General features: G+C 37.0%; 2 protein-coding genes across 6 annotated transcripts in view; one reads left to right on the forward strand and one right to left on the reverse strand.

Moving 5' to 3' along the window:
- Positions 1-5221, reverse strand: part of gtf3c5 (general transcription factor IIIC, polypeptide 5) — an 11886-nt gene extending 6665 nt beyond the window's left edge. The window contains exons 1-5 of the mRNA XM_079585326.1: positions 4892-5221; positions 4081-4279; positions 1964-2162; positions 1621-1819; positions 848-952 (exon numbers count right to left, since the gene is read on the reverse strand). Coding sequence (XP_079441452.1) covers positions 848-952; positions 1621-1819; positions 1964-2162; positions 4081-4279; positions 4892-5086 — 897 coding nt within the window. The 5' untranslated portion in view covers positions 5087-5221. The remainder of the gene's footprint in view (positions 1-847; positions 953-1620; positions 1820-1963; positions 2163-4080; positions 4280-4891) is intronic.
- LOC306984196 (uncharacterized protein) lies at positions 4946-25420 on the forward strand. 5 transcript variants are annotated; one of them, XM_079585319.1, is made up of 28 exons: positions 4946-5346; positions 6118-6356; positions 7028-7724; positions 8496-8608; positions 8770-8838; positions 9768-9938; positions 10052-10185; positions 10274-10368; positions 11269-11323; positions 12432-12572; positions 12653-12826; positions 13121-13184; positions 16025-16223; positions 16347-16468; positions 17580-17958; positions 18450-18581; positions 18779-18815; positions 19755-19847; positions 19952-20597; positions 20861-20988; positions 21464-21603; positions 21711-22000; positions 22271-22424; positions 22513-22546; positions 22664-22759; positions 23420-23834; positions 24244-24469; positions 24560-25420. In XM_079585319.1, exons 2-28 carry the CDS (start codon positions 6124-6126, stop codon positions 24644-24646), a joined length of 5124 nt encoding a protein of 1707 aa, XP_079441445.1. In that variant the 5' UTR covers positions 4946-5346; positions 6118-6123; the 3' UTR covers positions 24647-25420. The 5 variants fall into 5 exon arrangements, with proteins under 5 accessions (XP_079441445.1, XP_079441448.1, XP_079441444.1 ...); XM_079585322.1 differs by having other exon boundaries at positions 16028-16223; XM_079585318.1 differs by having other exon boundaries at positions 24557-25411.
- Positions 25421-25442: the final 22 nt, after the last annotated feature.

The following is a 25442-nucleotide window of genomic DNA, read 5'->3' on the forward strand; positions in this document are numbered from 1 at the left end:
TAAAAGTGATGAGTTTTTTTTAGGTTTTTTTGGTAATACAGCTATGTCATAATTATTCAACCCCCATTCAATGCTGCTTATTCACTTATTTGCATGGTATGGTACAAAATTGTGTTAAAACACAGTTAAGCCTTCGGAAACTCTAAAATAAAGCTAACTGAATTAGCTTGTGCTATTACACATACATTGTGCTATAGAGAACAAATTGTTTTATTACATTAGAAAGTCTATGGCTACAAGAAGATTTCCAAAATACTAAACGTTCCTAGAGACAAAGCTGGCAGCCTTATTCAAAAGTTAAAAATTTGTTGTACCAGAAAACCTTTGAGGGTTTTGAAGAAAAAACACAATATCATTACGAGGAATAAAATGTTTGATCAGAGCAACTGAGAAAAAACGTCAATTTACTGCCAAAAATGTACCGTGACCAAACTGGAACTTTTTGGACAAACAACTTTCACTATTTCTAAGTCACTAATCAAAAAAGAAACATTTTGACATTGACTATGTGAACAAATTTTTTTTTTTTTTAAGTTGGATGCCTTTCTGGCAACATAAAAGTACCTGTAGATGCCAACTGGCCCATACTAACTAGCCAAACCTTGAACTTTAGTTCAAACAAACAGATTTTTCCAGCACAATCTCACACCATTGGTTGAACCAATGTTGCTATAACAGGCCAAACTAACACACAGAAAAGTTAATAGTGCCACTTAAAGTGTTTGTGCACCACTAATGGCTTTCTGTGCAATAAGATGGGTTTGGAGACAGTATTTTAACACACTGAAAAGAATACCACATTATATTTAAGTTTATTAAACCTAGAGTTTTCTGTTAATCTACTCACCATGTAGTACGCCACATAAGGGAGGAGGTGCTTCATCTTCTCAGGGTGAACATTGACGTTGGCCTTGACGGCATTGCGAGACCATATGGGCCTTTTCTCGAAAAGCTGCGGATTAATCAAATTAATCAGTGTTTTCAAATGAAACCGCATTGGAGCACAGGTGGGATTATGATAAGATAAGGACATTTTCCCATAACATATAACTTTTGGAGTTGTTGTCCAAAAGTTGCTTTGAGAATTACCGGTACATAAACGAGTCTCCCTGCAACATGTATGCACTTCCGTTCAAAAGTTTGGGGTCAGAAAGATTTTTTTTATATGTTTTTGAAAGAATTCTCTTATGCTTACCAAGACTGCATTTATTTGATCATAAATACATTAAAAACAGTTATATTTTGTGATATAATTAATATAATTTAAGCTGTTTTAAAATGTCATTTATTCCAATGAATTTACTTGAAATAGAAATCATTTGTGAAATTATGATGTATTTTACTGTCTCCTACTGACCACTAAACTTTTGAATGGTAATGTATCTGAATATTATTTTTCCAATTTATTTTAATATAATAATCAATTAGTACAAAAAAGTAATTGTTTTATTACAATGTCGTCAGCTTTTTCTTTATGTGATTTTTAGTTCAGCCCCTCATATAATATTTAGATTTTTTTTTTTTGCTGTCGCTTCAAATCAAATATTGTAATGTTGTGATCACCTTGGAGATGGTTGATTTATTTAACGCATTGAAAACATGTGTAACAATTTTACCAACCTGTTTGAGTTGCTGCTCTACCTTTACATCGCTAGGATGGACGCAGACCTTTTTCCAGCTGGACACTGCAGCTTCTAGAGGTCCTGATGGAACGATCTTGTCATCAAAGTTGACAAAAATGGCATTGTTTGGCCGGCGAGCCCGATTCGGGGCAATAAGATGATCTTTCAGGAGAACAGACTGCATTGCAGTCTCCCTGCTGTTTATTGGGAAGCAGACAAATGATGTAATCAACTAATCAAACCACCAAAAACACACATACAGCTGAACTTAGAACAGTTCGGATCATTTGCAGTTGCAACCAGTCAACTCATTTGGGAATTCAGGTCCTACTCCAGCTTACCTGTGCAATACATCCGGACGATAGTAATAATCCACAGGCGTGTCCAGGCGTGAGAAAATGGGAGGAGGAAGGAAAAGAGGCACAGGACTGTCATAGAATTCCTTCTTCTCAGGTTTGCGCAAAATGATCTTGTCATACAAAGACACCTGGTTGCCATCTGGATCACTGTGAGTTGCCAGGTACTGGAAGTCAGCCATTCCTGAAGAATCAAGATTAAGAATGTGTGGGTATTAAAGGGATAGTCCACCCAAAAATGAAAACGTTGCCATCGTTTACTCACCCCCATGTCATTCCAACCCTGAATACTTTCTTCTTTGAAACACAATATATATATATATATATATATATATATATATATATATATATATATATATATATATATATATCAAAATTATAGATTTTTCTTTTATGCCAAAAATGATTAGGATATTAAGTAAAGATCATGTTCCATGAAGATATTTGGTAAATGTCCTACTTTAAAGGAGATTTTCTCAATGTTTCGATTTTTTTTGCATCCTCAGATTCCAGAATTTGTAATAGTTGTATCTCGGCCAAATATTGCCTTATCATAACAAACCATACATCAATGGAAAGATAATTTATTCAGCTTTTAGATTGTGTATAAATCTCAATTTAAAAAAAAATAAAATTACCCATGTGGGTTTTGTGGCCCATGGTCTCTCTCACTCTCTCGCTCTCTCTCTCTCTCTCACACACACACGCACAGTTTTTTTTTGTCCATACGGTGTTCTTTGGACCACAACGTTCTAAGAAACATCATCTTTTGTCCAACAGACATTGTGACAGAACTTTGATTTTTGGGTGAAGTGCAACTGTAATGAAGGTGAATTTCGTGTAAGATTCATACGGTGTTTTGCATGTAAGAGCTTCCACAATAAAAGCACTGTTGGCTCTAATGAGGACTACACTGCGGACATATTGACTCTCGTCTGACTTCTTGCTTTATCCAAAGACTTTTTGGTCATAGCCTTTTCGAATACTGTCTTCCTTTTTTTGCCTTGTCTGACTTTACCGGTATATGCAATTTACATGTTGCTATCATGTTTTAACACGTTGCTAGCATGAATTAACTTGCTGATAGCATGGTTTAGTATGCTTTAGCATGTACCTAGCATGATTTAACATGTTGCTAACATGAATTAACATGTTGCTAACATGTTTTAACATTTTGTCCTAGGATAGTCATTAAGCTTTGCCAGAGATAGACAGGTTAAATACTCTATAAGTCTTATTGTACAAAAGTGTTGACCCCATCATTAAAAGCCTGAGACTTTTTGTAGTTTTGATGTTTAACAAAAATCGTCGGATCAGTTTGAAAATATATAGCAACCCGAGTCAGAACAATCTGAAGGCCTGAGCAGAGTTTGGAGGATGTAGCTTGAAAGCCCTAGGAGGAGGTACTTTAAATGTTTGCTAAGAATAATAATAATAAGCAATTAACATGGAAATCTTGCTTAACCGATTTGGATTATAGGGATTATGAAATCGCAAAGGCTGCGATTATTTGTTATGTGCAGCTTGTCAGTGATGGACAGTTCTGTGATCCATTGTAAATGCTGCTCCATATGAAAGCACTGTGAGTTTGAGTCGCTTATAATGTGCATTTGAAAAAGCAATACGCATCAAACATCTTTCCAAACATGAGAAGTATTTATGAACCTCTTATCCAACAAAAGACAACATTTAATAAATCAATAAAGCATTTGAAATCCTCTGTTTATTCAGCTACAACGATAGCACGATGCCCATAGGGATTTCCTGGAATGACGGGCGTTATCTACTTCTGCCGCGGGGAATATTTGGAGAGTGTCTGCGTGAGAGCGCCAGCGTTTAGATGGAGCAGCATTCACTACCAATCAGCCGTGCTGCACTGACAAGCTCTTTGCCAAATCGCGTGCGGTTTAATTTCGATTAATCGTGCAGCCCTAAGAAAAACTGTATTCATGTAGCATATAGGCCTAATTTTAAATAAAAAAGATCAATAATAACAATAAAAAAATATATTTCATGCTGTGGTAGACATTTCTTACATTTATTTTTAAATATTAATTCAATTATTTTAGAAAATACCAGTTGGTGAATGTAGACTTTTATACCTTGAAATTTATATGTGGTTCCTATAAGTCCCACTATCTCCATGCTGATTTGGGTCTCTGAACTGTTTCCTTTGCGGGTCCTGCGGCGCACTCTGAGCAGCAGGTTGGTGGAGGAGTAGCGGTTCCCATAAGCGGGATGGCAGAAAGGATCTTTCGGCCGAAAGCGGAGTTCAAGTCTTTTAGAAGAATCTGCATATGTCTGTCCAAAAAAATAATAATTCCAGATTTAAATACAATCTACTATACACATATATTACCACTAACATATCATCATCCAATAAATTTGGCTAAATGAAATGGAATCATTTTCCAATACAACAGAATTGAAAATCACGTAAAAGCGGCCATATTTCTCTGGGTAAATATGTCCCTGATTTTTACATAATGTATAAAACTCATCTGCTATGTTATTATTATTATTATGTAGGGAAAGGTGTCATTAGGCTAAATGTATATCACATATTGTTTAAAATCAGACAGAATAAAATACAATGACACACACAAACAGTCAAAGAAATACACCTAACGTTAAACGTATTCCTTAAATTACGTATTTTAAAACAAGGAAGGGACATCACAATTATTGTACTATAATAAACCAATAAAACCATGGAAGGCAAAGCATTGATGTCAGAGTCTTTTCTCCTCAGCTGTCATTTACATCAGCCATGTAAAAGATTAATGTAAGTCACAAGGACTGATCTAGAAATCAGTATCACTCTGAAATACAGCAACAACAATTCATATTGAGCCTGAATGAACATAAAAGCAGGTGTCTTTTTCATTTAAAGCACCAATGCAATACGATCACCTTGGACACTCCCTCTTCACCGCCAATACTACCCAGCATTCTGTCCACATTGTTTACGACGGCCGGGTATTCAACACACACTAGATTAGTGTCAGACATTACAAGTGTTGCTGTATTTCCTGACACAACAGCTGTATCTTTGCTTTCTCCTTCTGTGCGTGGGGAAGCCGGATTGTTTGTAATCGTATGGTCCATTTTCACACAATTTCTGTTCGACGCTTATGCATACCGACAATCTTTTCAATAGTGTAACGTTATTTCTATTAAATTGTGTCTTGGTAAACGGCGTACATGACCGTGTCCGCTTGTGAAAACCATCCGGGTAGAACTGCAGGCCAGGAGAAGGAACGTTTGTTCCGGCTCTCTGTGCGCATGCGCAGTAACAATCAGCAAGCATGGAGGACGTGAGCCGCTAAAGATTTTTACAATAAAATCACCCTGGACCGCCAAATAAAGTAAGATATTTGAAATTGCCACATATCTAAACGTATAGTGATGTTTTAAAAAGCAATGTTGCTCTTATAAACCGACAAGCTTATGTTAATGGACATTGTTGGACAGGACCCTCTCAATGGCCAGTCGAAAAAAACAAAAAACATTTAAAATATTTGTAGAAAATCGAGTATCTGGAAATTAAATATTTGTGCATCGCGATGATAATCAAAAATTAAGTAGCACGTAAAAGTTTGGGAAAGAGTTACACTATGCAATGACAACATTAATGTTGTTGTCACATAGAAGTTTGCTAACGTTAACTTACCTCACTTGTTTTTGATTTATTACCCAATGAGACATATATGAGGAGTATGTCAAACCTCAACTGTCAAACCTAATGTAAGAACTTTAGAAAGGTTTTAGCTTAAATGACAGTACTTCACTAGTAATGTCTTATCGTAAATCATAGTATAATAATAATATCATATTATATATATATTATACAATTATTACACAGAGAAAGATGATGCGCAGATCGAGAATTAGCGTAACACTATACTTCTAATGATATATTATAAAATTATTACACTTTATGTATACTTAATATGTATGTACATGTATGTATGTATCTAAGTGGTAAAATCGATTAATCAAGAAGGTAATAGCATCTAACATAAAAGTTTTACACACACACACACACACACACACACACACACACACACACACACACACACACACACAAACACACACACACACAGATATATATATATAATTGTTTTTGCTCTAAACAGAGAAAGATGATGCGCAGATCGAGAATTAGCGTCCGCCCCAATGTGAAGCCCACCGGCCGAGCTCTGGCAGCTTCTCAAGATAATGTTCTGACTCCTGCTGACTCTGCTCCTTCTGAGGGGTCAGAGGTCATGGCTGAGAAGTTGAAGACTGACCCACCTATAGCTTTGGAGCGGACTAATGAGGAAGCCTCTCAGGGCAGCAGCTCAAATAACCAGTTGGAGGCCATTAGCCATGGAGCGTGAGTCTAAACCTTCAGTCTTATAAATATCTGATTATGTTTATTAAACAGCAATTTTGTAAATCTGAATGTGTACCATTTTTTTTTTTTACTTTTAGAATAATTTAATTGGAGTAAAGACATACAGTATGAGACATATTTCAAATTTCACTCATAATCGGCCTTACAGTCGTTAAGTGTGTCCTCGTGTGTAGTTACTGTTGTCAAAAATATTGATATTTCGATATGCATCGATATTGAAATACCGGTTCCAATATTCCTTTTCTGCAGTATCGATATTCGGAAAATCCAGTATCATGACAACACTAATGGTATTATCTTTGGTCCTGTGACTAATCATTATTTCCTTTATGTTTTTTCACCAATTTTAATCACTTTTTTTCATTTTAAATTATCTTTCAGTGTGGGAAATAATTTTTTTAAAAGTTCAAATATTCCATTAAGCTGTCAATTAATGTAGGTCATAAAAACTGCATGTCTGTTAATTACTTATTAGAGACGATACATTTTAGTTGTAGCAATTATCATAGGATACTGCTAAAGCTGCTTTAAGAATGTTGATGTTCCTCAGAATTTTCTTTGTTAGGTTACTACTAGTACTAGATTTTATGTCATGTCATTACTTTTCTTGAGATTGCCAGTTTTATCACTGATTCTTTGCTTCACAACAGGGATGTAGCATCTAAAAGTTCTGATGCCCAGGATTCAGCAAGCACCTCTGTGACATCTGGCCCTCAGAGGAGGAAACGCTTCACAGCTCTGCCCAACTTAGCCAAACCACGAGCTTCCCCAGCCTCCTCTAGGACTCCTAAATCACCATCCAAGTCCCCTGTAAAACCAGTAACGCCCAGTGAGACTGAAACATCAACCCCCACTGCAGAGACATCCCTTCAGATTCCTGAGCCTGGCCACAACTCCAGCGCTCCTGGAAGACGGAGACCTCCTGGAGGGGGCAGACAGGCCAAAGTACAGCCCATCCCTGCAGCCCCACTTCAGAATGACCGAGAGACAGAGACTCAAGTGGATGGGGGATTGGAAGACACTGTTGTACCATTGACCGTCCAGCAAGGGGAGTCCCAACGTCCCCTTAGAACTTCCAAACCTGATACTATTTTGGTTCATGAAAACCCTCCAGAGTGTCCGGTTCCTCCTGCTGTGGAAGACATGGTCGCACAGCAGGAGAGTGGTTCTGAGCCACCTCTGGGACAAAGCCAAACTGATCTGTTAAGAGAAAGACTTAAAAAACTTCAGTCACCGTTGAAAATTCTCAAATCGTTAAAGACTCTGAACGACCCGGCAGACGTGGTCAGATTGGCTCAGGCACGGAAACTTCGGGAGCTTCTTAAAAAAGAAATGAACAAAGACAAGGTGTGTATGTGCTTTACATTAGTTTGTTTTTTTGTTGTGTGCAAAGAAAAAAGTTGGTTCTTTGTTTTGATCTGGGCAAAAAAAAGCTTTTGATCTTTATTGTGTGTGTGTGTGTGTGTGTGTGTGTGTGTATCATTATTTAGGTGTGCTATGCAAAAGCTATTATATTGGTAAAGAATAAACAATAAAAATCTAGTCAATTCTTTTTTTTCTTAAGTAATTTGCATTTTTATGCTCCAATATGACAATAAAAACAGACATTGTAGTGTATGGCAATATTGACCTATTTACACTACCGTAAAAGTTTGGTAGAGATTTGTTAAAGTTTGTTGTGAAAGAAGTCTTTTCTGCTCACCAAGGCTGCATTTATTTATACAAAAATACAGTAAAAAACAGTAATATTGTGAAATATTATTACAAATGATAATAACTGCTTTCTATTTGAATATATTTTAAAATGTAATTTATTCCTGTAATGGCAAAGCTGAATTTTAAGCATCATTACTTCATTCAGTGTCACATGATCCTTCAGAAATCATTCTAATATGCTTATTTGCAAGAAACATTTATTATTATTATCAGTGTTGAAAACTTAATACGTATACATTAAGTTTTGTTCCAGACTAAATAGGATTTTTACTGAATCACAATTGAATTAGTACTGTAATCCTGGCATATTTTGGGACTGTCACTTTATGTGGAATTCCTAAGGGAATTATTTCAACGCTTTTAAAATGCTACTCTGACCTCTCCATTGACACTTGAATCTAGGAAGATAAGAAGAAACCAAAGTTGGGAATCAAAGAACGCAAGGCACCTAAAGATCACACCAAAATGACCATGAGAGAGCTGATCTATTACCTGCCTGTTTCCAACCCCATGAAGTACGTGCTGTTCTTAATTCCTTTGTGTGTTTAGGAAGTCCATGTGAACGCAAGTGTTGATATTGGATTTGTGAAGCATGTAATGGGGTGTGCAGGGATGAATACAAACTGATTATTGACAGAGTGTTTTCTAGTTTTCAATGCCTTGGTTTTCTGTACAGGTCTTTCACAGACGAAGAGCAAAAAGCATCAGAGACAGAATTACCGGTAGATGACTCTCCTACACCAACGTAAGCCTAATCACCCTGTCAGTCTCCAAATAGTGCACATATGCCACTAAGATGTCTATTTAATGCGGATGGTGTATTGCAGACATTTAAAAAAATCGTATGATTTAGATTGGATGTGAATCAATTAACATAATTTTCTATTTTTATTATAATTTTTTGCCCTTAAAAGCTTTGTATAGAGTGCTATTATACTCTTTTAAAGGCTCCTAATTTTGTTTTGAAGGTCTCCTACAATAAGATTACATGCATCCTAGTCAAAAAACACTCTCATAATATACATTGAAGCATCACCTCTTTTCTCAGTGTCTGAAACGCTTCGATTAAAGGATTCGGTCTCTCTAAACCCCTCTTTTCCGAGATCCTACTCTGCTCTGATTGGTCAGACGGCCCAGTCTGTTTTGGTTGGTCTTGCTCTTACAGCGCGTGCATTGAACGAAACGGCCATTACCATATCTGAATTTCAGCTCCGGAGGCTTCCTCAGCACTTGATAGATACACAATTATACGAACTGTAACGATGGAGTCGGTTTTACCGTATCATTTCGAGCCTGAGTCCTCATCGTTTGGAAGTGCACTCAAAGAGGATATGCTTTTGTTGACAGCATCTTTTGACATGTCATCAACACGAATCAAACTCTTCCAGGCCTCAGCTGCAAGGGTCAAACTAGACGTTTTTTGCGGGGTTCGTGCAGGAAGTAAGACTGGAATTACTGACGACTCGTTTCAGGCAGTTCAGAATCGTTTTTTTCTTTTGGGAGACAATAACTCCATTCATTGTGCACTTTGATCTTTAAAACTTTGCAGACTTATTCACAAACAGCTAAATATGGTTACATAAATAGTCAAATCCGGAAAAGGCATAATAGGGGCACTCTTAAAAATATGGTATTAAGTTTAAACCCTCATCAGAACTTCTTGTTTCTTTTTAGTACTTCTAAGACTCCAGCTGCTCCATTAGTTCAGGAGACGGTGGCAGAAGATGCTGGTCATGAGGAAGACGAGGAGAGGGTGGAAGAAACTCAGCCGGAGGAGGAAGAACCTATGGTAGTTCCCAGGGTGAAGGTGGCGGAGGATGGCTCTCTGATTATAGACGAGGAGAGGTCAGTGATGTTCCTTTTTATCCTGAGCTGCTGTTCATGGAGAAGTGTAGTCCAGGAATTGGTAAAGGTGAAGCGTGCAGTGTTTTTTTATTCTGTTGTGTGGGTGTGTGTAGTTTAACAGTCCAGGTGTTAAGGGCAAAAGGACCCAATCCGGCAGAAGACAGAGATCCCATATTTGAACGTGGTTCTACCACCACTTACTCCAGCTTTAGGAAGGGCACCTACACCAAACCCTGGTCCAGTGGAGGTCAGAAGTCAAACACAGTGCAACTCTTTATTTAAAGTGTGTCGTATACATTTCATTTATATATATTTTTTTTTAATGTCTATTCCAGAGACTGAATTGTTTTTCTTGGCCATCAGTATGGTGGGAACGGACTTCTCCATGATTGGTCAGCTGTTTCCACACAGAGGTCGATTGGAGATTAAGGTGGTCACAATATCTTTGTGTTTTGTGCTCTTGTATGCGTGTATTCATATCACTATATCTATATCACCTGATATAGTCGTTGATTTCATACTATTGTCCAAAAGTTTCATATTTTTGAAAGAAGCTTTGTATGCATCTCGGTCATTTCTCTCTCCGCCTTAGACAAAGAGTTTAAGTTCTTATGCTGACTAAAAAAAAACTGCATTACCAGAGAAACATGTGGTTCCCATTAACATAGTGTATATACTATATGTATATTATATACATATATGTACTATGCTCGGTGGAAAAACACTGCATATACATTTCCGTCTCTCTACCCCACATATGTATTCAGAACAATATGTGTACAGTATGATTTTTAAAACACAATGATTACAAATGATTATGAATGTATATAAAAAGTATAAAACGGATACATAATACTTCTGATTATGAATATTAATACTAAAAACAATATTAAATGATGAGATTTTAAGTCTTCAATTTAAACTAAATATTTTCTATTTGACAACATTTTTAAATGTCATTAATCACAAATCAGAATGTTCAGCAGTATACTGCAGTCTTTAGTGATCCTTCAGAAATTATTAAAATATGCTTATTTTCTCCTTAAGAAACATTTTCTTATTATCAATGTTGAAAACAGTTGTGCTGCTTAATATCTATGTGGAATCTTTTTTTATATATGTTTGAACAGAAAGCTTAAAAGAACATCATTTATTTAAATAGAAATCTTTTGCAACATTCTCAATGTTGTTACTGTGTCTTTTGATCAATTGAATGTGTCTTTGCTGAATAGAAGTATTAATTTAGGACATCTTGAATGTGTGCCATAATAATACAAGCTCATCTTCAAGAGCCTCAATCACCATCTTCGGTGTTTTCTTATTCTTCCAGAACAAGTTCAAGAAAGAGGAGAGAAATAACTCATGGAGAATAGATAAAGCTTTCAGTAAGTGACTTTTAGCAGTTAACCTACCACCTTAAACTAACATCTAAAAAAAGACAAATTAAATTGATTCCTTATGGAATTAAAGGATAATTCCGGTATTTAACACCTTGAGTCTATATTGTAGTTTGTTTTGGATGAACAAGAGTGGTGGACAACATTTTTTTGACAATGGTTCCTCTCTCGAGTTTTTGACTATAAAAGAATTGGCCATGGACCCATTTAACATTGGAGTCAATGGGCATGTCCGAAAATGTCATTAAAACAACCTTTAACATTAGTTTTCAAAACTGTGCAACTCACCGAGTGATTAGTGATGTTAGTTGATGTTCCAGAAACAAAAAGTGTTGCGAAATACAGTTTCTGTCGTGTTTTATTCGTCATTTTGTAAAATCCCATTGAATTCTGTTGAAGGACTGAGTGCTCGTTAATATAAATGCGCTACCGGAAACGGAAAGGGGGCTGTTTACATTTGGTCGATGTAGTCTTTTTGCTCGCTTCCGTTTCTCATAAGGCTAGCGAGCAGAGCAACTGTGCTCCGGGAGAGTAAGCGAAATAAACAAACAAAACCTTGAAAATATTGAAAGACGTGACCACTGACCAGTGCAATATGAAGTTGAACTCGACTGTGACCGTTAGTGTCCCGCGAGACATAAACATCGGTTATCGCCATCAAGTGGTCGGGAGTGTGCTAACGCTTCAGATTCAAATATTGAGCGGAAGTTACACGGTTGTGAAGTGTCTGAAAAAATAGTTCCACTATAGCTAAATAAACGGATTGGAATCATATATTGCGACGATATATTGTTTGTAATCATCAACGAACACCACTAACCACTCGGTGAGTTTAACAGTTTTGTAAACGAACATTATTGGCTGTTTTAATTACATTTTCGGACATGCCCATTGACTCCAATGTCAAATGGGTCCATGGCCAATTCTATTATAGTCAAAAACTCGAGAGAGGAACTATTGTCAAAAAAATGTTGTCCACCACTCTTGTTCATCCAAAACAAACTACAATATAGACTCAAGGTGTTAAATACCGGAATTGTCCTTTAAGTATTAAGACAGTTGGTTGAAAATGAAGTGAACTGAAGTACATTTTCAGAGGAGAAGCGACGTCTGGATCTAGATTTCTTCAAAAAATTAATGGAGCAGGTCCTAAAAGACGAGGAAAATAAGAAAAACAAAAACAAAGAGCTCCTCAAGTTGGCTAAAGCACAGAGTAGAGTCCAAAGGAAAGTGAGAGGTCAGTTTATTTGAACTTTCAATCTCTGTTTAAAATTTTGGGCAAATTCTTATGCACACTTAAACTATTTTCTGATGCAGCGACTAAAAGAAAGGAAATGGACACTTCAGAGGGTTCGGACAGTGATGTGGTTGCAGGAGAAAAGGAGAATGAGGACCTCTCAAATGATGGAGGAAGTGATACCACTTCAAAGAAACACAGGGGAAGAGGGGCAAATACTCCACAGAGGGGAATCAAGAGGACAAATGGAGAGGGTATGCTTTATAATATATTCTGTAATAGACCAGGGCCTTGTTTCACAGACAGACCTTAGATCAATTAGGACATTTAAGTAGCTTTTATAAATGTGCAGATTCTTCAAATTTCTTAATAATATCTTAAGTTGGTTCAAACTTCAAAGCATATCTTACAATAGAAATCACAGCCTGTGCATAGTGAAACTTACTGGCTGTCTTTTTTAGATTGTTTTTCACATTATTATTTATATAATTCTTTATATTATTGATTTCTTTGGTAAACATTTGATATATTTTATTGATGGTTTGTAGCAGCAATAGATGAACCTGAGGACTTTGAAAATGCCACTTCTGATGGTCAGTCACAAGATGACAGGTAAGAACTAGAACGTACATTTCCAGAAGAAAATGTGAATGGTGCTTGCAGTGGCAAAACTCGACACTCGGTTGCTAGAGTGTGGTACATGATTGCATACGAGCCAACAACCATGTCTGTACGATGTTCTGCTGCTGAGATATGGCTTATTCGTGTTGTTCGGTTGGTTGCTAGGGTGTTCTGGGTGGTTGCTAGGCGGTTGCTAGGGTGTTCTGTGTGGTTACTAGGTGGTTGCTAGGGTGTTCTGGGTGGTTGCTAGGCGGTTACTAGGCAGTTGCTAGGGTGTTCTGGGTGGTTGCTAGGCGGTTGCTAGGGTGTTATGGGCGTTCCTAGGCGGTTGCTAGGGTATTCTGGGTGGTTGCTAGGGCGTTGCTAGGCAGTTGCTAGGGTATTCTGGGTCGTTGCTATGGTGTTACTAGGTGTTTGGTAGTTGTCACAGACGGTTACTATGGAGTTTGTAGCATTTTATTGGCATGATTTAGCACTTAGCTAATCAATATTAGCATGTAGCTATTCACTGCTAGCATGTGTAGCATGTAGCAAGTCCTGTTTGCTAGCATGAGTCAAAAGAGCCAACCCCCATCTCTATACGATGTTCTGATGCAGAGATATACGCCTTGCAAAACGGTTGCTAGGGTAATCTGTTTGGTTGCTAGGGAGTGGCTTGGCAGCTGCCAATCATGAAGCTCCAAAGTCAGTGTGAATGTATAAACCAACCCCCATCTCTATACGATGTTTTGATGCAGAGATATAGGTCTTGCAAAATGGTTGCTAGGGTACTCTATTTTGTTGCTAGGGAGTGGCTTGGCAGCTGTCAATAATGAAACTCCAAAGGCTGCTTGTCAGTATGAATGATATAAACCAACTGCCACGTCTCTGTGACATTCAGAATGGAAGATATCCCTCTTTGGATTTTGGTTGCTAAGGTGCTCGACAATGGTTGCTAGGGAGGGGCTAGGATGTGTTGAGGTGATTGAGGATTGGCTGTTTGCTGCCCCGAGTCAAACGAGCCCACCCTCATGTTTCTATGACACTTATCTCCTGAGATATCCCTTTGATGTCTTTCAATAGAAGTCTATGGAGCTTGTTGCTAAGTTGCTCTAAATGGTTGCTAGGGCGTGGCTTGAAAGCTTCACAATGATCCTGAGAGACGGATTGGTCGTCTGAGTAAAATGAGCCCGCCCCCTTGTCTCTATGACACTGTGATCCAGAGTTATATTCAATACAAATGCGGTTTCTATGGTGTAGGACAGCCCATTTCATGGGCTGTCCTACACCATAGTATGTGAATGGGGCAACTTTGGGCCAGGCCTGCCAACCAGGGGTGCAACTTTTACCCCATTGTGTGGTATTTTGTTACAGAGCCTACCAGCCTCTTCAAATGTGATCCAGAGTTATATTCAATACAAATGCGGTTTCTATGGTGTAGGACAGCCCATTTCATGGGCTGTCCTACACCATAGTACTTCATTGGGGCAACTTTGGGCCCCTCCTGCCCCCCAGGGGTGCAACTTTTACCCCATTGTGTGGTATGTTCTTACAGAGCCTGCCAGTCTCTTTAAATGTGCCAAATTACACGTTTCTGCGACATCCTTGCTCTGAGCTATGAGTCTGTGAATTTTGGTTGCTAAGGGGCTCAACAATGGTTGCTAGGGAGGGGCTAGGAAGTGTTGAGGCTATTCAGGATTGGCTGTTTTCTGCCCCGAGTCAAACGAGCCCACCCTCGTGTTTCTATGACACTTCTATCCAGAGATTGCTAGGCAGTTGCTAGGGTGTTCTGGGTGGTTGCTAGGGCACCACAGATGGTTACTATGGGCTTAGGGCTAAGGTTAGGCACTCGGCCTGCGGCCTCGTGCCTATGAGTGAGTTTTTATAGAGTATTTAAAATCTCTATTAAACGAGTGCATTATAATGAGTGCACGAGGCCTGCGGCCTCGTGCCTATAGCCTATGGTTGCTAGGGTGCTGTAACTGGTTGCTATGGTGTGGCTATGAAGATTTTAGGCCATTACTTATTGGCTGCTGGATAATATAAATCCTCTGAGGGAGAGAGAGGGGGAGACATGCAGGGGTGTCAGGCCCTTTGTGTCTGTGTGTGTGAAAAATGACAGTTGGGATTTGAATTTCTGAAAATTCCGCAATGTTAAGTCAATGGGACTTTTTGGGCCGCTTTTTCGTCCGCTGTGCGAACATCGTACACCCGATCGCTTAGAAAAGATATAGCACACCTCTCCTCAATGAGCCGGTCGTTTTGACACCTCACTCAGGGGTCTGTGACAAACGGTGCGGGGCGAGTTACGCGCCGAACTTTTGTGTGGAAGAATAATAAGTATGCAAGATAACACTAATGTTGCTTTGCCTATAGGCAAGCACCATTAATTATCCAAAATATAAGATTCAATCCTAACATTATTACATTTAAAGATGCTTTTAGTCTTTTTTTTTGGTGACGTGTAGACATTCAAATGTTTAGGGTCATTCTAATATGCTGATTTTGTGCTCAAGAAATATTACTTATTATTATCAATGATGAAAATTGTGGAAATACATATTTTGGGATATTTTGAAAATTGTGGGATACATTTTCTTTCAGGATTCTTTGATGAATAGAAATGTCAAAAGAACAAAATTTATTTTAAATAACTTTTCTGTATTATTATAAATGTTTTTACTGTCACTGTGGATCAGATTAATTGATCCTTTCATAATGAAGTATTAATTTCTTTTTTTTTTTTTTTATCTCACTGACCCCAAATTTTTGAACGATAATGTAATTTCTTCACTACAAGTGTAATTTATGTTATGAGACCATTTGGGGGTTGAAAATGATTCTCTTTCTAGCAGGTTAAGGGAATCTGATTCTTCAGAGAATATAAACAAGAGTCCTGCTATTAAACCAGCTCAGCTCAAGGGTCGATCCCAGAGACCGATCCCGAACTTTAGCCGAAGATGGGGGAACAGGCGCCCTGAGCCCAAAAGCAGTACCCCGGAGGGCGGGACCTCAGTCGCGGGGGAGGGTAAAATGGACAGGTCCACCAAGGTAACATTTCAGCTGTTTAATGCGAGATTCGATAAATCTTACACGTGTATTACTGTACAAAGGCAGTTTTTTTTTGTGACAGTCTATTTTATGTGACATAACTGTATAATTCACTCTTTTTAGGTGCCTTCAGACTTGATACAAGAGAAGAAAAAGCAGTCAAAAGTTTTCCTTGAATTGGAAGATTTAGAGGAAGAACCTGACCTTAGTTCTGTACATGAACAGATATTTAATAAACCAACCAGGTAAGCGTGACTATATTTAGAATATTTCAACCATAACCCGGTTAGGGTTCTCAATGCAACTTTTTAGTGTTGTTTTTAGTGTTATTTATATACTATTATAGTATTTATTTCTAAATTGAATTAGCTTATCTTTTTATGCGTTTTTATTTGAATTTTGTTTTTTGTAATTGTACAGTGTGTGTGTGTGTGTGTGTGTGTGTGTGTGTGTGTGTGTGTGTGTGTGTTTGTCATTTACATTTTTTTCTATTTAGCTTTAAAAGAAATTCTGTTAATCTTTAGTAATTGTAGTACTCCAGCTTAAACATATTTGATTTCAGTTAGTTGCCTAAGCAAGATGTTTTCAGTTGAATTGTTCATCTAATGTTTGTTATTTTACTGCAGCATTATTTTAATTAACGAAAATTATTTTAATAGCTTTATTTTAATTAACAATACCAACACTGCAATGCAGATAAAATTGTGAATAGATTTAGAATCTTTTGATAAATTATTATGATGGATGTAGAGCTGCACACTTAATCTTTAAAAGATTGCCAACTCAATTCAAACACCCACACCTTATTCCTGGTTTTCCTCTCCTCCTGATTGGTCAACTTGAGACCAATCGGCTCGGGAGGTGCTTGATTCTTCAAATAAAGAAGATTGTATAAATTGCATCGCTACACCAGTAGGTGATGACACGTGACTGTCAAAAATGTATTTGTCATTGAATCATTCATTAAAGAGATTGTTCAAAAACTATGATTCATCCAGTAATGAAACAACTGAAGTCTTTATGAGCGAGCCATTAAATCATCACTCGTTCAAACTGATTTTAAGAAAAAAATATTTAAATAGACTCTTCAGCAATTCCAATTTGTCTGAACCTATAATAAATTACATGTTATTTTGTCTAGTTGTCTATTCAGAATCTTGGGAGAATCGTGATCTCTATTTTAAACAAAAAAAACGTGATTCTCAATTTATCCAGAATCGTGCAGCTCTAGATGGATGTGTGAGTGAATTTATTTTATTTTGGATGGTCTTTTTTTCTTTTCTTTTTTTGTCATTGTTCTGTGGTCTTGTTTTCAGTTTTGCTAGTCATGCTAATTATTATTTCTCTTTTATTTAGGTCAGGAAGGATCCCTAAGCTCTCTCAGCATGTGATACAGGCAGCGGCAGAGGAAGAGGAAGACGAGGAAGAGCTCTCTGAACCTCCTGTGTCTTCCAAAACTTGTAATCAGGGCATCAAGGCACCCGGCCGGAGGGCTAAATTAAAACCAGGCCCCACATTGAAACAGGGCATGCACAGGAGGGGGAAATCTAGACTGGTGACCTTACTGGCTTCTGGAGCTGAAGATGATGATGAAGAGGACGAGGACGTAGAAGATTGTGTCCTGAGCCAGGTGGACTTTCCTTCATCCCCTGAAGAGGAAAACCAGGCATTTGTGCCGATGAGTCTACGCCCTCTACTGCCCGTTAATTCAGAGGTGGTAGAAACCATGGAAGAGGTGTGTTTATGTATTAGCATACCATAAAGGACCTTAGTGGAACCCCCTTCATCACATATCAGTGTGGCTTGCTCTGTTCATAAACTCCCCTGCTTGAGTCTGATGTTTTTCTTTTTTGCATAAATTATGTTGTTATGGTTAGTATTCAAATTCAAGGCCAGAAACATATTTTACGCCAGGGGTGTCTGGCGACCCCCAAGGGTCCACAGTATTTTTGGAAAAAAGTAACATTTAGAGAATTTTATATCGCAAATTTCTTACCATAATTATTTTATTCCATTAACAGTTTGTAACAATGAAATGAAATCTGAATACAATTTTGTGAGGGAAATTTATACTTGCTTAGAATGTGTTTCTGACCAAAGTGATTTCAGTTTTGTTTCACCATTTTGTTCATATTCATTTCTGCACGTCATATCAAAAACTCGCAACCTTCCTACCTTTCATTGTCCTTCCCTTTTTTTCTGTCACTCATTCCCATTGGCTCCCAGCTGGACATTTCTGTGAATGTGCCTGATATCCTAAGCACATCCCAGAATGCTTTGTGCCCCGAGATGTCATATGAGCAGGCAGCGTTGCCCGCTGGTCCTGTTATTTATGAACACCAGTTGGACCTGCTTGCTGTAAGTCTCCCCAGCGTCATTAATGTCCCTTGTCACATCTGTTTACTGTTGTGGTGTCCATTATAAACACAATTCATTTGTCAGCTTAGTCTAGTTTCTTTTCTTTGAATTTGGAGTGTTTCTGTATGTTTTGTTTTTTTGTAGTTTTTAATGAGTTGGTATTTAAATTACTAATTTGTGTCTGATTTGTTTTTAAGGATGTCATTGAGTTTCTTGACCCAGACCACATGGAAGGTAAGGTGAAACTCTCTCAAGCTCTCCTACCACCAGCAAACATAGAGAAACAAATAATCTCACTGAATGAACCACCACAGAAGTTGTTATTATCTATTTTAACCATGCATTTATTTCTAGTAATAAAAGGTCCTTCACACTGAAGTAATCATATGTAGTCAAAAAGGTCTCCAATATGCAATGACATGTTATATTCCAACATCAAATTATTTGGGCAAATGCACAGATACAAGCGTTTTCTGTTTAGATAAAAAAAAAAATATGAATAAATTATTTATGACATATTTGTTTATAATTTCACTTTACACAATTGTTTAAATAAAAATTCAAACAATTCTAACATCAAATTTTGAAGATATCAAATGCACCGACACAAGCTTAGTTTTCTGTTTGGATAATTTTTATTTATTTATCAATTTGTTTCACTTAAATTGACAGTTGTTTTAAAACTGTTATAAAAATGGACAAAAAATAAGCTGATAGAAATCTAGTTTTCTTTTTGGATAAATTTGTTTGTTTATGGTGCATTTATTAAATATAAACTTATTTATGATACATTAGTTTTATTACAATTTACATAATTGTTAAATTCATAAAAATACATCTTTTAATGTATGATTAATGAAATAATGATTTAAATGATACATATACTATGATATTATAATATATATATATATATATACTGTAACGGATATATATATATGCTGTAACTGATATATGACGATAATCATAAATTATACTATAAATGAAATATCTTTCAATTCGCTTTTTTAATCACTTTTCCATAATGTGTATATTGTGTCATCGACCAAACTTTTAAGAATAGATATGATAAAAGTTTTGCTTATATCACCAGCCTCTACACGCAATGCAAGTCTTTTACCCAAAAGCTTTAATATTCTGGACTGGTGGTTCATCATTTATACATCTTTCTTTCAGTATGTAAGGAGATCAACAATGAAGCTGCCCAGACTCTTCTGACCATCGGGAACTCCGCTCAGATGACCCAGACGTCCGAAATACCCTGTACAGGTAAGAATAGCTTCATAATGCAACCCTCTTATTTTCCTGAATCCAAATGGCCACTTAAAATCGAAATCTTCATTAGGAGACTGAATGAATTAAATCTTTTTCAGGTGAAAATGATATTCTTGGACAGTCAAGCATTGTACATGAAGAGGTGGTCCATGAAGAAGTTATCACAGAAACGGCCATCATGTCCGGTCCTTCTGTAAGTTGCGAGTCCGAGTTGAAAGACGATGTTGAATTTTCGAGCTGTGAAACTCATATTCCAGAACTTTCTGCTGAAGAAACAAAAGAGGAGCCAATCAAATCACAGACAACTGATGCCCATCCTGGTCCCATTCAACATGAGACACAGGATTTGGCTTGTTCCAATAGTGTTTCACCGCCTAAAATATGCCGTTTCTCCAAACCCAAACCCAATATTGGTCAAAGTCTGAGAACCAGACGAGCTCCACAACAGCAAATCTATCCAGAACTTGTTACAGATTCTGTGGGTCCATCTGTCACGGAAAAGGATAACAATGCAATACAACCCATGCAAGAAGATTCAGTTCCTGTAGATCACCTGTCAGTCTCCTCTACTTACCCTGAGGTACTACAGCTAGAAAAATCATCTGAAACAAGAGAAGACAGCCTCAATGTTGTTCCTGAACGAGTGACTAAAGAAGATAATGGATCTGTGTCATCTCTGAAGAGAAAGAATGATGATATAATCACAGAAAAAGAAGAGGCGAGAGAACCACAACTGACTAAAAGGTATTAAAACTATAGTATATGTCCCATTTATTTATTTTATTCATTTATTTTTACTGATGCTGTTAGATGCTGTTTTTTGTGATTTAACATTTAATTATTTTTGTAAATGAATACAATAAAATCAGTTGAACATTTAAATGGTTCCTTGAATAGCTAAAAATGAATGCTTCCAATGGCGACGGTTCTGATCCCATAATGTGCGACTGATATTCCTGTCTAAAACATGAGTAGTCTCAAATATTGTCTGTATGTTGTGTGTTCAGTGTGAGCGAGTCTCTGAGCACATCAGATGAGCCTGCCAAACCTGTCAGGAGGTCCCGCGGACCCAAACCTAAACCGAACCTGACTCAGACATCCAGATACACACGCACACAGACACAACACAAAACAGGTATGATCATTCAAACCCTGCCACTATTCTCTAAAATGTGTAATGGCTCTAAACCGGTGAATCTCACAAATATATATATATATATATTTATATGTAATAAATATTATAATTTGCATAGTTTAAAAATGTAATGGATATATTTTTTAATGAAAACAGGCTGACCATTAAATGGTTAACTGCCATGGTTGTATAAATTGTTTTAATGTTTCTATAATAAATAATTTTTCTAATTTTTTCTTATTTTTTTATTTTGAAAATGTGCATTATTGATGTAAAAAAATAAAACATTTCCTTAAAAAATATGCTCAGTTTTATTATGCAACATTTAATAAGTTAATATATGTGAAATGTGAAATATCACATTTATGTTCTTGAGAGGTTTTTATGAGATTCACCTAAACAGAACAAATGCTAAAAGAAAACATTTCAAAACAAAAGCAAATATGATTTTTTATGTTTGTATTTGTTTCCTCAGTTATAAATGAGAAACTGCCTGCTGCCGAGTCTTCCACGAGCACTTCCACAAGTCCTGAAGAGGGTGCTGCAGTTACCACAGAATCTGATGTTTCCCAGAGTGCAGCACAAGAGGCTGCATCGAGCACTGAATCGGCACAGGTAAAATATCAATTAAAGCTAATGTTTAGCCCTCGTCCGACAAGTAGAATAATTACAATAAGGACATCGGAATAATAAATATCATGTGTTATGTCTCTTTAATTTAGGCAGTCAAAGATGTCACACCACTAGTTGTTTCTGAAGATGAGTCCAGGAAGAAAACTCTGGTCATGTTGGATGAGAACAAAAAGACCAGTCCAGTTAAAGTTTTTGAAGAGAGCACTGTGAAGCGGTTTGGATGTGAATCCGAAGAGATATCTGCTGAACACACTCCTGAGGAACCTTTGTTTATACTTTCTCTCACTGAAATCCCACCCACTTTAGATGAGGGGGCGGGCTTTAGGACAGAGCCCGTCCCACTGACAGCGGTGTCTGAGCTGCATTCTCACGGTCAAAGGTAGAGTTTGCTTTAAACTGTTATCTGATGCTGTAAAACACTGAGGCAATGCACCACTTGATAAACACATATATTGTGGAGATGTCCTGGTTTCACCTAGCTGACAATTTGTTTACCAAATGAATGCAGTGCATATTTTTTTTTTAAATTGTGAGACTCTGTGTTCTCAAATGTCAGTGTCTAAACCAGATTTCATTCATATATTTGCAAATGGTACCATATCCTTTCTCTTGTATTTATTGCTTCTTTCCACATTCTGTTTAATTTCAGTGCTAATGAGAGCAGGGAGGTATCTCATCTTCTGATCACAGATGCTTTAGTTCCTGTGTCAGAGGATGAGGAAAAGAAAAGTGGAGAGGGGGATGTGGACAAATCGAGGAAAGGAGGATTGAAACGCAAGACACCAGCCTCAACATCTCAGGGGGTAAGACATACATCTTGACTTTCAGCACTATTGATGCTTGATGAATAGTCTAATAAGTAACTAATAGTGAGGTCGTTTAATTTCCTAGAGTACCGAAGGTGAGAGTCAGGCAGAACATCACGGTGAGAACGTTTTCAGCAAATCTTTATAATTAAAAAATAAACGTATGGTATAGATTGTCATCTGTCAGCATGTTTGTAATATCTGTTCATGCATTGCACATTTTCTTTATGTCTTAGTAGTGGAATTATTGGGAAGCCCTGTGGCAGAGGGGACTAAAGATGAGAAGGAACATCTGGAGAAGAAGAGAAAACTACCTGAGAGAACCAGGAGAGGTAAGGGAGCTGAAATGACTCTACCAATTTTTTTTTATGTTTTTGAAAGAAGTCTCACTGAGGCTATAATATAAAATATATATATTTTTTAATTTCAGCGTCATTACTCCAGGCTTCAGTGTCACATGATCCTTCAGAAATTATTTTAATATGCTGATTTGCTGCTCAATGTGGAAAACATGCTGCTTAATATTTAATATTCTTTTGTGGAAATGATGATGCACTTTTTTCAGTATTCTTTGATGAATAGAAATTCAAAAGAAAAGCATTTATTAGAAACAGAAATATTTTAGTAGCATTATAAATCTCTTTAATGTAATGCATTGTTGCTGAATAAAAGCATTAATATATTTTAAATATCATTATTTTATAATTAAATGAAAAAATAAGTAAAGAAAAAAATTATATTTATATATATATATATCAATAAATTACTTGACAAAAAGTTACTATTATCACTACAGAATCAGTTATTGTAAAAAAATCTAATCAAAATAAAAACTCCCATGAAGGATTTGTTCACATTTCATTATCATTTGACCGTCCACATTATCTACTTATGACTCTATCTTTTTTTAAATCCTCTAATTAAATACAGTGTATGTCAAAGATTTCAACACATACAATATGGGTTTTACCAATGAACTCTTCTGTGTTTAGCAAAGCTGCAGGTGAAACCCATCCCCATTTCAAGGAGAAATGCTCGAGGTGTTGCTGCTAAAGAGGACACAGCAGCACTCTCTTTAAAAGAGACTACCTCATTACCCATTTCAACACGAGAGACAAGAGCAGTGCCAGAGCAAACTGTGCCCGCTGCCGTTTCAACAACGGACAACTCAACATCTGCCGCCATCTCTGACAGAGAAGCAAACACAGGCCTTACTGCGACCAGCGATAACTCTCGTTCACCTCAGCGAGAAAATTATCCTCAAGAATCTTTCCAGAAGGGTCCCTCCCAAGGCATCATGGGACAGGTGGACCTCCCAGGCAAAGAGACGGTTGAGTTGGCTAGTGGACCAGACTCGCAAAGTGTCAGTCAGATCACGCCTATTGCCACGAGTGGGTCCCTTACAAGGTGGGTGGCTCTTTTACAAAGTTTTGATTTTGGGGTCTACTAGAATGTCTTTGTGCTTAAATGATAAAAAAACACATTATTTTTCACATATTTTACATTATTGCAGCACCTCTCTTCCCAGTCTGGCTGTAACACTCTGTTTAGTTCCTGTTCAACCGCTTTGAGCACTTTTGGAAATGTCACAGCTCTTACTATAATAGAGAATAACTCCCTTTGGAGTGAATTTGTGCTTTGTAACTTTGCAGCCCCTTTTCATGCCCTAACAGCAACATTACACACTAACGAAAGTTGAAACTGTGAAAAAGCATAATAGGTACGCTTAAAAAAAAAAAAAAAGATATTGGCTTTTATTTTATCCATAACACATATGATATTACAATCCATTTGTTTTATTTTTGTTCTTCTTTAGACCTGGCAGAAAACCCAAGGGGTTCCTGTCCTTCATTTCTTCTAAGAGTACACAAGGACCCCCAGCAGCTCATCGAGGGGTCAAACCAGGCCCCCAAAAACCAGCAGTCAACACCACACGACCTGAGAGAAAACGGATAGCAGCCAGCCCTGTTACCATGGCAAAAAACCCTGATGTAAAGGGACCGTCACCAATCTCTGCTTCCACCAATGCTTCTGTCATTGAGGTATCATACAGTCTGATATTCCAGTACTTCTATGGCCATATTGTATATTTGTATTAATAGAATTGGATTCCATCTTTCTCTGCTCAGCAGAACTCAGAAGAAGAACCCACCAGTGTCTCCAAGTACTTTTTCAGTGACATCTTTACTGAAGTTGATGAGCCAGAAGACCTGGATTGAGGTTGCAATAAAGAGCCAGAAACAACCAAGCAAGCAGTGTAAAATATAGGTTGACATCAGTAGGGTGTATAGATGATGTGAATGTGAAGTTTTTACCAGGACACTTTTACCAAGAAAGAACCACAACTGAAGATATGCAGTGAAAACGTACCTCAATAACTTGCGAAATATTAACAATGTCTTTTAAGGATAAATAAGTACTAATTCACATTATGGTAAAGCAAATATGTTTTTGATACAGTTGCACTCTTCGTGATGTAAAGTTGAAATACGACTCATGTCTTATTTGAGCCTAACTGTGTATTATTTGATCGTTGGTCTTAACCTTCTGCATTTTTTTTCCAGTTATGAATTGGTAACACATTAATTTCTCTCAGCCAATTCCTTAACATCATTTGGTTATACTTGTCTTTTTTCCTTTGTCTTTAGAAAATACCTTTTTTCCCTTTTTTGGGAATTTACTTTTCTTTCTTTATCATTTATATTTATTTAAAGAGCAGTTTTGAAACAAACCTCCATTTTAACTAAGCACTGTCATTTTTTCCCAACTCCATCCTGTTTTGTGTGTGTTGGATTTTAGCATTTTTCAACATATTTTGTAGCATTTTTTTATCTTCAGCTTTTAGTCATAAAGCCCTGCCTTTGTTCAGTTTTATGCTGTTCATATTCTCTTCATATTTGTGTTCAAATGTTCTCAGGCAAATGTTTTACGTATTTGTAAATATGTTAATAAAAATGTTATGTTATAAAGGTTGAAATTCAAGTATTTTTCCCATATGATCTGTCTGAATATGTA

The sequence above is a fragment of the Phoxinus phoxinus genome (genome assembly GCF_949152265.1).
Source record: "Phoxinus phoxinus genome assembly, chromosome: 17".
Lineage (NCBI taxonomy): Eukaryota > Metazoa > Chordata > Actinopteri > Cypriniformes > Leuciscidae > Phoxinus > Phoxinus phoxinus.

Coding starts and splice junctions, on each gene's coding strand:
- LOC306984196 (XM_079585318.1), top strand. CDS start 6,124: ATGATGCGCAGATCGAGAATTAGCGTCCGCCCCAATGTGAAGCCCACC. Junction 16,469..17,579: donor ATATTTAATAAACCAACCAG/GTAAGCGTGACT, acceptor TCTTTTATTTAG/GTCAGGAAGGATCCCTAAGC. Junction 17,959..18,449: donor TGGTAGAAACCATGGAAGAG/GTGTGTTTATGT, acceptor ATTGGCTCCCAG/CTGGACATTTCTGTGAATGT.